The sequence below is a fragment of the Pristiophorus japonicus genome, chromosome 2 (genome assembly GCF_044704955.1).
Source record: "Pristiophorus japonicus isolate sPriJap1 chromosome 2, sPriJap1.hap1, whole genome shotgun sequence".
Classification (NCBI taxonomy): domain Eukaryota; kingdom Metazoa; phylum Chordata; class Chondrichthyes; family Pristiophoridae; genus Pristiophorus; species Pristiophorus japonicus.
In genome coordinates, this window is record NC_091978.1 from 368,961,232 (window position 1) to 368,976,003 (window position 14,772).

Sequence of the window (14,772 nt, forward strand, 5' to 3'; positions counted from 1 at the left end):
CCGAACGTGTCCCAGACTCCCAGCAGAATCGGTGCCATCCGCGTGCTACGTCACCCAAACAGTGGCAGGGCGGCAACGGTTGGGCACGGTTGGCGGGACGGCACGGTTGGCGGGACACCACGGTACATTTCCCCGGCATGTGCACTTCAGTACTGTTGAGTGTGAGGAAGCTCGATGCATTACCGAAATTTAACGTTGCTTTGGGCTATAGTGGAGGGGGACGGAGTGTACAGATTTTAAAGGGCTGCATTGCTTAGTGGAGTCCACCACACTGAGATCGTTTGCACTAGGTGTAAGGGAAATCTATTAATCGTAATTCATTGATTTCTCGTGATTCAGACTCGATTGCACAAATGCCAGTTTATTACTCCGACACCAATAGTATAATAACTATTACGGTTATACAATAGACTCAAACAGCCTGGTCTCCTGCAGACACAAGGTGATCAAACTTGGCCTCCCCATGGTGTTGGATCTCTGACCATCCCATGAGCTCTTGACAATAAAGGCTGCTATCTGTACTTTGTCACCTGTTTAAACACCTTCCAGCCATCCTTAAAGTACCCTCCCCCTTAATCTGAGTGATATCACATGATGCCCAGAATGTATATTGAAGTGGACCTTACCAAACCTGACATAATGGCCACCTTGATGGTTTAACTGGTAATCCGGCCAGTGACCATAATTCAGTCAGATTCAAGTTGGTTATGGATAAGGACAAGAATAGGCCTGGAATAAAAGTTCCGAATTGGGAAAAAGCAAATTTTGCTATGTTAAAGAGTGATTTTGCCATAGTGGACTGGAAACAGCTACTTGTGGGTAAATCGGTGTCGGATCAGTGGGAGGCATTCAAGGAGGAGATCTGGAAGGCTCAGGCCAAACATGAGCCCTTAAAGAAAGAGGCTGGGAAAAATAATTCTACAGCCCCCTGAATGTCTAGGGACTTACAGGGGAGGATTAAGAGAAAAAGGGACGTTTATTTCATATAGCAATGGCTAAATACTATAGAATCTTTAGAGGAATATAGAAGCAAAATTAAAAAGGATATTAGGAATGCTAAGAGAGAACACGAGAAATTCTTGGCCAGTAGAATTAAGGAAAACCCTAATATGTTCTATAAATATATTAAGAGTAAGAGGGTAACTAAAGAAAGGGTAGGGCCTATTAGAGACCATGAGGGTAATCTTTGTGTGGAGGCGGAAGATGGTGGTAAGGTTCTTAACGAATACTTTGCATCTGTTTTCACAAAGGAAAGGGGCAATGCAGATACTGCTATCGAGGAGGAGTGTAATATTCTGGATGAAATAAATATAATAAGCGAGGAGATATTAAGGAGTTTAGCAGCTTTGAAAGTAGATAAGTCCCCAGGCCCAGATGAAATGCATCCCAGGCTGTTGAGCGAAGTAAAAGAGGAAATAGCAGAGGCCTTGACCATAATTTTCCAGTCCTCTTTGGATCTGGGCACGATACCGAAGAATTGGAAGACTGCTAATGTAGTATCCTTGTTTAAGAAGGGGGAAAGGGATAGGCCAAGTAATTACAGGTCTGTCAGCCTAACCTCAGTGGTGGGAAGATTATTGGAAAAAATCCTGAAAGACAGGATAAATCTGCATTTAGAAAGGCAAGGATTAATTAGGGACAGTCAGCACGGATTTGTTAAGGGAAGATCGTATTTGACTAACCTGATTGAATTTTTTGAAGAGGTAACCAAGAGGGTTGATGAGGGCAGTGCGTACGATGTATTATATATGGACTTTAGCAAAGCTTTTGATAAGGTCCCACATAGTAGACTGGTTATGAAGGTTAAAGCCCATGGGATACAGGGCAAAGTGGCAAGTTGGATCCAAAATTGTCTTGGAGATAAGAAGCGAAGGGTAATGGTTGATGGATGTTTTTGTGACTGGAAGGATGTTTCCAGTGGGGTTCCACAGGGCTCAGTACTGGGTCCCTTGCTTTTTGTGGTATATATCAACGATTTAGATTTGAATATAGGGAGTATGATTAAGAAGTTTGCAGACGACACTAAAATTGGCTGTGTGGTTGATAATGAAGAAGAAAGTCACGGGCTGCAGGAGGACATCAATCTACTGGTCAGGTGGGCAGAGCAGTGCCAAATGGAATTTAATTCAGATAAGTATAAGGTGATGCACTTTGGGAGAGCTAATAAGGAAAGGGTCTACACATTAAGCGGTAGGCCACTGAATAGTGTACATAAACAAAGGGACCTTTTTTTTGAGGATGTTTCCAGTAGAGTGGACAAGGGGGAACCAGTTGATGTGGTATATTTGGACTTTCAGAAGGCTTTCGACAAGGTCCCACACAAGAGATTAATGTGCAAAGTTAAAGCACATGGGATTGGGGGTAGTGTGCTGACATGGATTGAGAACTGGTTGTCAGACAGGTAGCAAAGAGTAGGAGTAAATGGGTACTTTTCAGAATGGCAGGCAGTGATGGTTCTGTGCTGGGGCCCCAGCTGTTTACATTGTACATTAATGATTTAGACGAGGGGATTAAATGTAGTATCTCCAAATTTGCGGATGACACTAAGTTGGGTGGCAGTGTGAGCTGCGAGGAGGATGCTATGAGGCTGCAGAGTGACTTGGATAGGTTAGGCGAGTGGGCAAATGCGTGGCAGATGAAGTATAATGTGGATAAATGTGAGGTTATCCACTTTGGTGGTAAAAACAGAGAAACAAACTATTATCTGAATGGTGACAGATTAGGAAAAGGGGAGGTGCAATGAGACCTGGGTGTCATGGTACATCAGTCATTGAAGTTTGGCATGCAGGTACAGCAGGTGGTTAAGAAAGCAAATGGCATGTTGGCCTTCATAGCGAGGGGATTTGAGTACAGGGGCAGGGAGGTATTACTACAGTTGTGCAGGGCCTTGGTGAGGCCACACCCAGTGTATTGTGTACAGTTTTGGTCTCCTAACTTGAGGAAGGACATTCTTGCTATTGAAGGAGTGCAGCGAAGGTTCACCAGACTGATTCCCGGGATGGTGGGACTGATATTTCAAGAAAGACTGGATCAACTGGGCTTGTATTCACTGGAGTTCAGAAAAATGAGAGGGGATCGCATAGAAACATTTAAAATTCTGACGGGTTTAGACAGGTTAGATGCAGGAAGAATGTTCTCAATTTTGGCGAAGTCCAGAACCAGGGGTCACAGTCTTAAGGATAAGGGGTAGGCCATTTAGGACCGAGATGAGGAGAAACTTCTTCACCCAGAGAGTGGTGAACCTGTGGAATTCTCTACCACAGAAAGTTGTTGAGGCCAATTCACTAAATATATTCAAAAAGGAGTTAGATGTAGTCCTTACTACTAGGGGGATCAAGGGGTATGGCGAGAAAGCAGGAATGGGGTACTGAAGTTGCATGTTCAGCCATGAACTCATTGAATGGCGGTGCAGACGCGAAGGGCCGAATGGCCTACTCCTGCACCTATTTTCTATGTTTCTATGTTTCTATGACCTTGGAGTGCTTGTCCACAGAACTCTTTTTGTCCCTGAAAGTAGCAGGCCAGGTGGATAAGGTGGTTAAGAAGGCATACGGAATGCTTGCCTTTATTGGCCGAGGCATAGAATAAAAGAGCAGGGAGGTTACATTGTATAATACTTTGGTTAGGCAACAGCTGGAGTATTGCATGCAGTTCTGGTCGCCGTATTGTAGGAAGGACGTGATTGCACTAGAGAAGGTGTAGAGGAGATTTACTAGGATGCTGCCTGGAATAGAGAATCTTAGTTATGAGTACAGATTGGATAGGCTGGGTTTGTTCTCATTGGAACAAAGGAGGTTGAGAGGAGACCTCATTGAGGTGTACAAAATATTGAGGGGCCTGGACATAGTGGATAGTAAGGGTCTATTTCCATTGGTGGAGGGGTCTATTACAAGGGGGGATAGTTTTAAGGTGGTTGGTGGATGGTTTAGAGGGGATTTGAGGGGGGGCTTCTTTACGCAGAGTGTTGTGGGGATCTGGAACTTGCTGCCTGAAAGAGTGGTGGATGCAGAAACCCTCACCACTTTTAAGAGATGGTTGGATGGGCGCTTAAAGTGCAGTAACCTGCAGGGTTACGGACCTAGAGCTGGTAATTGGGATTAGACTGGATGACCTTTTGTTGGACGGAGCAGATATAATGGTAAGTACTGCAGGGAATAGAATATGGCCAGGGTGATCTCCTGGACTCGTTTCAATCGCCTGGATGGGTCGGAGAGAAATTTTCCCAGTTTTTTTCTCCCTAAATTGGCCTGGGTTTTTATCTGGTTTTTGCCTCTCCCAGGAGATCACATGGCTCCGGTTGGGGTGGAGTGTAGAATGTTTCAGTATAAGGGGTCTCAGAGTTGTGTGGGGCGGACTGGTTGGGCTGGGTGCTCTTTGCCTTTCCGTCATTGTTCATAGGTTTATATGTAACCTTTAGGGCTGTTGACCGAGGGTCATGCGGCTCTTTGTCGGCTGGCGTGGACACGATGGGCCGGAATGGCCTCCTTCTGCACTGTAAATTTCTATGTTTCTATGTAACATTACAAAAAGAACAGGATGACCTAGACAATCCCAGACAATTAATGTGATACTGCTCGGCGGGCTTCCATTGTTCTGGCCAATTCCAGATACTAGCACCTCTCGCGGAATGTGACCAATCTGTCTGCTATTCCGCTGCTCCCCATTGTCCCACCTAATTTTCAATATTAGCGCATCCTAATGGCCTGGAGATAAGAACATAGGAACATAAGAAATAGGAGCAGGAGTAGGCCATACGTCCCCTCGAGCCTGCTCCGCCATTTAATACGATCATGGCTGATCCGATCATGGACTCAGCTCCACTTCCCTGCCCGCTCCCCATAACCTCTTATTCCCTTATCGGCTAAGAAACTGTCTAACTCTGTCTTAAATTTATTCAATGTCACAGCTTCCACAGCTCTCTGAGGCAGCGAATTCCACAGATTGACAATCCTCTGAGAGAAGAAATTTCTCCTCATCTCAGTTTTAAATGGGCAGCCCCTTATTCTAAGACCATGCCCTCTAGTTCTAGTCTCTCCCATCAGTGGAAACATCCTCTCTGTATCCACTTGTCAAGCCCCCTCATAATCTTATATGTTTCGATAAGATCACCTCTCATTCTTCTGAATTCCAATGAGTAGAGGCCCAACCTACTCAACCTTTCCTCATAAGTCAACCCTCTCATCTCCAGAATCAACCGAGTGAACCTTCTCTGAAATGCCTCCAAAGCAAGTGATGATTGACCTTACACAAAGCAAGTTCTAACACTAGGCAAAGTTATCATCATCATCATAGGCGGTCCCTCGTATCGAGAATGACATGTTGAAGGGTGGAAGATGCCTGTGCGTGGTTTAACGTGGGGTGGCCGTTGCACACCAGCCACCACACGGGCTTCACAGAGCGAGGTCTTGGTCCAGTGGCCAAGTAAGAACGTTAACAATATAAATGGAAAATAATGTTGGCCATCTTCAGCAGGAATCACTGCAGGTTTCTCTCCCCCCGCCCCCTCCCCCTCCCCCCCCACACACCACCACCACGCAGGCGGTAAAACTCCGAGTGTTTGCCCGAGTGTGATATTCACCAACTTCCGGAAATCAGCTGGGGTTCACGGGCACCGAGTGCCGAGTGGTGTGGACAGATGTTCTCCTCCCCGCCTCTCGGAGGTTACGGCAGACAAGAAACTCTATCCCTATACATCACCCCTTGGGCCTGGCGGTGCAATCCGATGCGGCTTATGGTGGTACGGTCCATTGCAGGCTGAGAAACAGCAGAGTTGAGTTAAAAATACATTGGAGAATAACACTGAGATTTTTAACCCAGGTTTTTGAATTATTTTTACAAGCATTGTGAATTTTATGTTGATTCCACATCTGCCTAACATGATTTATTAGTTGCTGATTTCTGTGTTATTTGCACCAAGTCCCGCTCACCCATCACCCCCTGTGCCCCGTGTCCTAACTCGCACCAAGTCCCGCTCATCCATCACCCCCTCTGCTCGCTGCCCCGTGTCCTAACTTGCACCAAGTCCCGCTCACCCATCACCCCCTGTGCTCGCTGACCTACTTTGGCTCCTGATTAAGCAACGCCTCGATTTCAAAATTCTCATCCTTGTTAACAAATCCCTCCATGGCCCTCGCCCCCTCCCTATCTCTGTAATCTCCTCCAGCCCCATAACCCCCCGAGATGTGTGCGCTCCTCTAATTCTGCCCTCTTGAACATCCCTGATTATAATCGCTCCACCATTGGTGGCCGTGCCTTCTGTTGCCTGGGCCCCAAGCTCTGGAACGCCCTCCCTAAACCTCTCCGCCTCTCTACTTCTCTTTCCTCCTTCAAGACGCTCCTTAAAACCTACCTCTTTGACCAAGCCCTGTCCTAATTTCTACTTATGCGGCTCGGTGTCAAATATTTTATCTCATAATATTCTTGTGAAGCACCTTGGGACATTTCACTACATTAACATCGCTATATAAATATATGTTGTTGTTGTTGTTGGCTTGTAAATACTTGGTATAAGGTGTAGATGAATACCTGCTATAATACCTTTTATATAATATATAATATCTGAATTAATTTGATTCAATGGCTGATTTTCTAATTTTAACTTAATTTATAATTATGGTATATATTTAATTTTGTTTAATTATACTTAATCTTTATTATACTGATTTTACTGTTGTATACTCCTTATTGTATTATTTACAATATAATTTGAACTTCTTTTTCGTTTTTTCGCTTGTGTCTATCTGCGGCACATTTTGGCTGCCGCTTTGGACCTGAGCCTTTAACCTCTTTTTACATTTCCTTCTCCCGTTTTTTCTCACTTTCTCTCAATGGTCAATATCGAACGTGTTGTAAAATTATTGTGAATCGCCTTGGGACGTTTTACTACGTTAAAGGCGCTATATGAATAAAAATTATTATTATTTATTATTATTATAAGACTGATAGGGGCACCTGAAACCTGTCTTCCTGTTAATAATGCGCTTGACTATTTTGGCGCTCATTGCCAGAGCCTAGAATAAAACAGCAATTTTCCTTCATGACTTTCCGCAGCCTTATTCTTGCCGGTGTGTGTGGTATTATCTCCATTCCTCTCACTTATTTCTTTATTTTTCATTTATTCCTCGTATCAACCGGGAAAACCACCTACGAGCAGGTAAAAGCAACTAGTTGAATAATAAGAGCACGTGTAAAAGTACTGTACTGATGTAAAATTACACACACAGTCTCACAGAGTATTTACGGCACAGAAACAGACCATTGGGCCCCACCGCTCCGTGCCGGGGTTTATGTCCCACCGCTCCGTGCCGGGGTTTATGTCCCACCGCTCCGTGCCGGGGTTTATGCTCCACACCAGCCCCCTCCCACCCCTCTCCATCTCACCCCATCACCATATCCTTCTATTCCTTTCTCCCTCATGTGTCTATCCAGCCTCCCCTTAAATGCATCGATACTATTCGCTTCAACCCCTCCCTGTGGCAGCGAGTTCCACATTCTCACCACTCTCTGGGTAAAGAGGTTTCTCCTGAATTCCCCATTGGGTTTATTAGTGACTGTCTTATATTGATGGCCTCTAGTTCTGGTCTTCCCCGCACAGGGGGAAACATCTTCTCTACGTCTATTCTAACAAACTCTTTCATTATTTTAAGGACCTATATCAGGTCACCCCTCAGACTTCTCTTTTCTAGAGAAAGGAGCCCCAGCCGGTTCAGTCTTTCCTGATAAGTAATTGGATTCATTTTAATGCAACATATTCCCCATTCAGCAACAATGCAGCACAAACCTACCTCGGTTCAGTTTAACATATCACATTAGTAACATTACATTTCCAGGATTATCTTATATGCTTGGCTCGATTTCAAAATCCTCATCCTCGTTTTCAAATCCCTCCATGGCCTTACCCCTCCCTATCTCTGTAATCTCCTCCAGCCCCACAACCCCCCCGAGATGTCTGCGCTCCTCCAATTCTGCCCTCTTAAGCATCCCTGATTATAATCACTCCACCATTGGTGGCCGTGCCTTCTGTTGCCTGGGCCCCAAGCTCTGGAACTCCCTGCCTAAACCTCTCCGCCTCACTACCTCTCTTTCCTCCTCCAAGACGCTCGTTAAAACCTACCTCTGTGACCAAGCTTTTGGTCACCTGCCCTAATTTCTCATCATCATCATCATAGGCAGTCCCTCGAATCGAGAAAGACATGCCTCCACTCTAAAATTGAGTTCTTAGGTGACTGAACAGTCCAATACGAGAACCACAGTCCCTGTCACAGGTGGGACAGACAGTGGTTGAGGGAAGGGGAGGGTGGGACTGGTTTGCCGCACGCTCCTTCTGCCGCCTGCGCTTGGTTTCTGCATGCTCTCGGCGACGAGACTCGAGGTGCTCAGCGCCCTCCCGGATGCTCTTCCTCCACTTAGGGCGGTCTTTGGCCAGGGACTCCCAGGTATCGGTGGGGATGTTGCACTTTATCAGGGAGGCTTTGAGGGTGTCCTTGAAACGTTTCCTCTGCCCACCTTGGGCTCACTTGCCGTGTAGGAGTTCCGAGTAGAGCGCTTGGTTTGGGAGTCTTGTGTCAGGCATGCGGACAATGTGGCCCGCCCAGCAGAGCTGATCGAGTGTGGTCAGTGCTTCAATGCTGGGGATGTTGGCCTGATCGAGGACACTGTCATTGGTGTGTCTGTCCTCCCAGGGGATTTGAAGGATCTTGTGGAGACATCGCTGATGGTATTTCTCCAGCGATTTGAGGTGTCTACTGTACATGGTCCATGTCTCTGAGCCGTACAGGAGGGCAGGTATCACTACAGCCCTGTAGACCATGAGCTTGGTGCCAGATTTGAAGGCTTGGTCTTCGAACACTCTCTTCCTCAGGCTCTTATTTTTACTTATGTGCCCCTGTTCCAAACCTTTAAAGGGCACTATCCAACCGAATTTCTCCCCGTTTGTGGTTAAATTAAGTTTTCTTTGCTAGCGTACCCTGCTTGATTAACAGGACTGCAATTTGAATGTTTGTCGTTGACAGTATATTGGTGTGTACAAGTCAAAGCCAAGCCCCTTTAGCCAAGGTTGTCGGAAGAACTGCGCGGAGATGTTGTTCGGTCCGCTGACACTGAGGTGAGTTCTGTTTTATAAGCAGGAGCTAGCGAAGATTATTTATTTGCTGATTTTTATTATTACTACGCAAAATATTGTTAAACATGCTGTGGGCTCAATACCGTGTGATAAATGTGCAGAGAAGCAGAGTACACCGATGGTGATCAGGGCAATATTTTTGAAAGTTCCTGTTAAGTGCTCAGTCCCTCCAGGATTGTCTGCCATGCACATTACTTTATAACACAAATATTAAATGCCGCTCTTTACAGAGTGACAGCAGTGGCTCAGTGGGCAGCTCTCTCGCCTCTGAGTCAGATGGTTGTGGCTTCAAGACCCACTCCAGAGACTTGAGACCCAAAATTCTAGGCTGACACACCCAGTGCAGTACTGAGGGAGTGCTGCACTGTCGGAAGGGCAGTACTGAGGTAGTGCCGCACTGTCGGAGGGGCAGTACTGAGGGAGCACTGCACTGTCGGAGGGGTAGTACTGAGGGAGTGCTGCACTGTCTTAGGGGTAGTACTGAGGGAGCGCCGCACTGTCTTAGGGGTAGTACTGAGGGAGCGCCGCACGGTCGGAGGGGCATTACTGAGGGAGCACCGCACTGTCGGAGGGGCAGCACTTAGGGAACGCTGCACTGTCGGAGGGGCAGTACTGAGGGAGTGCCGCACTGTCGGAAAGGCAGTTCTGAGGGAGCGCCGCACTGTCGGAGGGGCAGAACTGAGGGAGCGCTGCACTGTCAGAGGGACAGTACTGAGGGAGTGCTGCACTGTCAGAGGGGCAGTACCGAGGGAGTGTCGGAGGGGAGCGCAGAGGGAGCGCTGCACTGTCGGAGGGGCAGTACTGAGGGAGCGCCGCAGTGTTGGAGGGGCAGTACTGAGGGAGCGCTGCACTGTTGGAGGTGCCGTCTTTGGATGAGATGTTAAACCGAGGCCCTGTCTGCCCTCTCAGGTGGACGTAAAAGATCCTATGGCACTATTTCGAAGAAGAGCAGGGGAGTTATCCCCGGTGTCCTGGGACCAATATTTATCCCTCGATCAATATCACTAAAATAACAGATGATCTGCTGTTTGTGGGAGCTTGCTGTGCGCAAGTTCGCTGCTGCATTTCCCACATTACAATAGTGACTACACTTCAAAAGTACTTCAGCTGCTTCATCAATGACCTTCCTTCCATCATAAGGTCAGAAGTTGGCATGATTGCACAGAGTTCAGTTCCATCAGCAATTCCTCAGATCATAAAGCAGTCCATGCCCGCATGCAACAAGTCCTGCACAACATCCAGGTCTGGGCCAATAAATGGCAAGCAACATTCACACCACACAAGTGCCAGACAATGACTATCTCCAACAAGAGAGAGTCTAGCCATCTTCCCTTGACATTCAGTAGCATTACCATAGCCGAATCCCCCACCATCAACACCCTGAGGGGTCACCACTGATCAGGACCTCAGCTCTACCATCCCATGGCTACTACAGCAAGTCAGAGGCTGGGTGTATTCTGTGGCGAGTGACTCAGCAAGCCACAAGTGTGACCCCGAAGGCTCTCCACCGCCTACAAGACATAAGTCAGGAGAGTCCAGCAGGCTGAGCGGCCCGCGGCCTGTGAGCACCATCGGAGCAGGCCAGGGAACAGAAGGAGCAGGGTGGCGGCATACCAATCCAGGGAGCAGCACGTGCTGGAGCAGGAGAGCAATGGCAGTAAAGAGGGACGTCACCAAGGTCCAGGTCGGTGATTGGAGCGTGGACAGGTACAGCAGGTGCGGCGAGGTCGGGGCGAAGGAGTGGCGAGAGATTGTAGAGGGACGTGATCGGGGCCCAGGAGAGGCGAGAGTTCGGGGCCCAGAAGAGGCAAGGGCCCAGGGGCAGCACGGGCCAGCCCACACTACGATATGTGAGCGCACTGGGTCCGTGCAGCAGAGCAGGTCTCCAGTCGTCCTGGTTAACCCTTGTCACTGGACCAAGACCTCGCTCTGTCAAGCCCGTGTGGTGGCTGGTGTGCAACGGTCACCCCACGTTACAAAAATCCACGCACAGGCATCTTCCACCCTTCAACATGTAGTTCGGGACCTGGTTTAGGTCCTTCATTGAAACACCTGTGAACTTTTTGGCATGGAAGCAAGTCATCCTTGATTTGAGGAACTGCCTAGAATGATGATGATGGAATACTCTATGCTTGTCGGAATGGGTGCAACTACAACAGCACTCAAGAAGCTCTACACCACCCAAGGCAAAACAGTCTGATCAGCTCCTCATCAACTAGCCCCTGGGTTTCTTGGGGCCTTGGGGGCGGGGTTCCAGAATGAGAGTAACCAAGCTTCGCCTGCAGAGGACCACTGTTAGCATGCAAATGAGGCTGGAAGGGTGTCACCGTACTTGGGATGCCCAAACCCAGAGGCTGTACCTGAGCCCATCACAGATCAGAGGGATAAATATTGGCCAGAACACCAGGGATAACTCCCCTGCTCTACTTCAAAATAGTGCCATGGGATCTTTTAAGAAATGGTCCCTCGAGCCTGCTCCGTCATTTAGTGTATGTATAATGTATGCACGGTAACACTAGACCACTGAATGTATCTTTACACTGTATACACCATACCTGTACCACCAGAGGGTGCTACTGGTGGAGACCTAAGGGTCACCTGCACACTGCAGTTAACCAAGTATAAAAGGGAGCTCACCTCATTGTGACCTGACTCAAGGAGCTGCAATAAACAGACTAAGGTCACTACAGTTCAAGTACAATACCCTTACCTCATGGAGTCATTATTAGAGAGCTTGCATATACCACAATAATCATGACTGATCTGATCATGGACTCAGCTCCACTTCCCTGCCCGCGCCCCATAACCCTTTACTCCCTTATCGCTCAAAAATTTGTCTATCTCCGCCTTAAACATATTCAATGACCCAGCCTCCACAGCTCTCTGGGCTAGTGAATTCCATAGATTTACATCACTCTGAGAGAACTGACGGGGCCTCAGTTAACGTCTCATCCAAAAGACGGCACCTCCGACATTGCGGCGCTCCCTCATTACTGCCCCTCCGACAGTGCGCGCTCCCTCAGTACTGCCCCTCCGACAGTGCGGCACTCCCTCAGTACTGCCCCTCCGACAGTGCGGCACTCCCTCAGTACTGCCCCTCCGACAGTGAAGCACTCCCTCAGTACTGCCCCTCCGACAGTGCGGCACTCCCTCAGTACTGGCCCTCCCACAGTGCGGCACTCCCTCAGTACTGCCCCTCCGACAGTGCGGCACTCCCTCAGTACTGCCCCTCCGACAGTGCGGCACTCCCTCAGTACTGCCCCTCCGACAGTGCGGCACTCCCTCAGTACTGCCCCTCCGACAGTGCGGCACTCCCTCAGTACTGCCCCTCCGACAGTGCGGCACTCCCTCAGTACTGCCCCTCCGACAGTGCGGCACTCCCTCAGTACTGCCCCTCCGACAGTGCGGCACTCCCTCAGTACTGCCCCTCCGACAGTGCGGCACTCCCTCAGTATTACCCCTCCGACAGTGCGGCGCTCCCTCAGTACTGCCCTTCCGACAGTGCGGCACTCCCTCAGTACTGCCCCTCCGACAGTGCGGCACTCCCTCAGTACTGCCCCTCCGACAGTGCGGCACTCCCTCAGTACTGCCCCTCCGACAGTGCAGCACTCCCTCAGTACTGCCCCTCCGACAGTGCGGCACTCCCTCAGTACTGCCCCTCCGACAGCGGCACTCCCTCAGTACTGGCCCTCCCACAGTGCGGCACTCCCTCAGTACTGCCCCTCCGACAGTGCGGCACTCCCTCAGTACTGCCCCTCCGACAGTGCGGCACTCCCTCAGCACTGCACTGGGAGTGTCAGTCTAGATTTTTGTGCTCAAGTCCCTGGAGTGAGACTTGAACCCACAATTTTCCTACTCAGAGGCGAAAGTGCTGCCCACTGAGCCACAGCTGACACTAACTGAATTATGAGTCTGAATATGAAGAGTTACAGGTCAAAATTACTTTACAACATTTATTCTCGTATTTTTTCCATTGCAGCAAAGTGAAGCCCAGGAAGAAAATGCAAAAAATAAATCACCTGCAGGAACAAATTACCTTATCTGTTGTAGCTCCATCCGTGGAGGTTGGCACAGAATGTCCTATGGCTAACTTGACTGACAACACGGCAATGACAAGCTCCTCCACTGTAAATACCCCGACTGCTCCCTCTACTGCAACCCTGTCAACTCTCCCCCCTCGTGTAACGGCCCGAACTACCTCATCCCCTCATACTGCCCCGCCTGACTCCTCCGCAAGACTGACCGTGTTTCACCCCTATTGTGTCACTGCCCCAATAACGCCATCTTCTGCAACCGCATTGAGGACCCCCTCCCCCGTAACTTCCCTAACTACCCCCTCCCCTGTAACCGCCCTGATTACTCCCTCCCCTGTAACTGCCCTGGTTATCTGCTCCCCTGTATCTGCCCTGATTACCTCCTCCCCCGTCACTGTCCTGACTACCCCCTTCCCCGAAACCGGCCTGACTACCCCCTCCCCTATATCTGCCCTGATTACCCCCTCCCCTGTAACCGCCCTGGTTATCTGCTCCCCTGTAACCGCCCGGTCTACCCCCACCGCTCTAACTGCCCTAACTGCCCCTTCCCCCGTAACTGCTCTGACTACCTCCTTCGCTGTAACTTCCCTAACTTTCCCCTCCCCTGTAACCGCCCTGACTACCCCCTCCCCTGTAACTGCCCTGGTTATCTGCTCCCCTGTATCTGCCCTGACTACCCCCTCCTCTGTAACTGCCCTGGTTATCCGCTCCCCTGTATCTGCCCTGATTACCCCCTCCCCTGTAACCACCCTGACTACCCCACCCGTTGTAACTTCCCTAACTACCTCCTCCCCTGTAACTGCCCTGACTCCTTCCTCCGCTGTTACCGCCCTGTCTAACCCCTCTGTTATTATTGCCATGACTAAGTCCTTAACTGCAGCGTCCCAGCCTATCCCCTCTGCTATAATTACCCTGAACTGCCCCAACCTGTCACGACCCAGTGTGAACCTAACTGTCCAGCGTAGCCCCTGCAGGGTAAATGGTCCAACTTGATATTAACCAGTTATCCTTCCTGACTATTAACGCCATTCCCATATCATTTCTCTTCCCTTAAAAAAGCAGTAAACCACAAGAGAGAATTCACTGACTTACCGTGACAGTAGAAATTTTTCTCATGGACCTGACTTCTTGAAAAAAAGCTAAAACAACAGCTCAGATTTGCACAGTGCTTTAACCAGAGAGGAAGGTCTCAAGGCATTTCACAGACCCGAGGAGGACAGATGATTGGAGCCAAAGAAGGAACGATTAGAAGAGGCGTTTGAGAACCTGTTCCGAGAGGTGGGTTTTAAGGAGGATATTAAGGGTATAGCGCCTTTCACAACCACTGGGCGTCTCAAAGCGCTTTACAGCCAATGAAGTACTATTTTGGAGTGCAGTCACTGTCGTAATGTAGGAAACGCAGCAGCCAACTTGCGCACAGCAAGCTCCCACAAACAGCAATGTGATAATGACCAGATAATCTGTTTGTGTTGTGTTGACTGAGGGATAAATATTGGCCCCAGGACACCGGGAATAACTCCCCTGCTCTTCTTCGAAATAGTGCCGTGGGATCTTTTACATCCACTTGAGAGAGCAGTCGGAGGCTCGGTTTAACGGCTCATCCGAAAGACCTTCAGC

At 49.0% G+C, this 14,772-nt stretch overlaps 1 protein-coding gene across 1 annotated transcript in view; it reads left to right on the forward strand.

The window, feature by feature from the left end:
* Positions 1-14,444, forward strand: part of LOC139231903 (palmitoyltransferase ZDHHC9-like) — a 30,965-nt gene extending 16,521 nt beyond the window's left edge. The window contains exons 5-7 of the mRNA XM_070862540.1: positions 7,051-7,153; positions 9,012-9,103; positions 13,101-14,444. Coding sequence (XP_070718641.1) covers positions 7,051-7,153; positions 9,012-9,103; positions 13,101-14,148 — 1,243 coding nt within the window. The 3' untranslated portion in view covers positions 14,149-14,444. The remainder of the gene's footprint in view (positions 1-7,050; positions 7,154-9,011; positions 9,104-13,100) is intronic.
* The last annotated feature ends 328 nt before the right edge of the window (positions 14,445-14,772 follow it).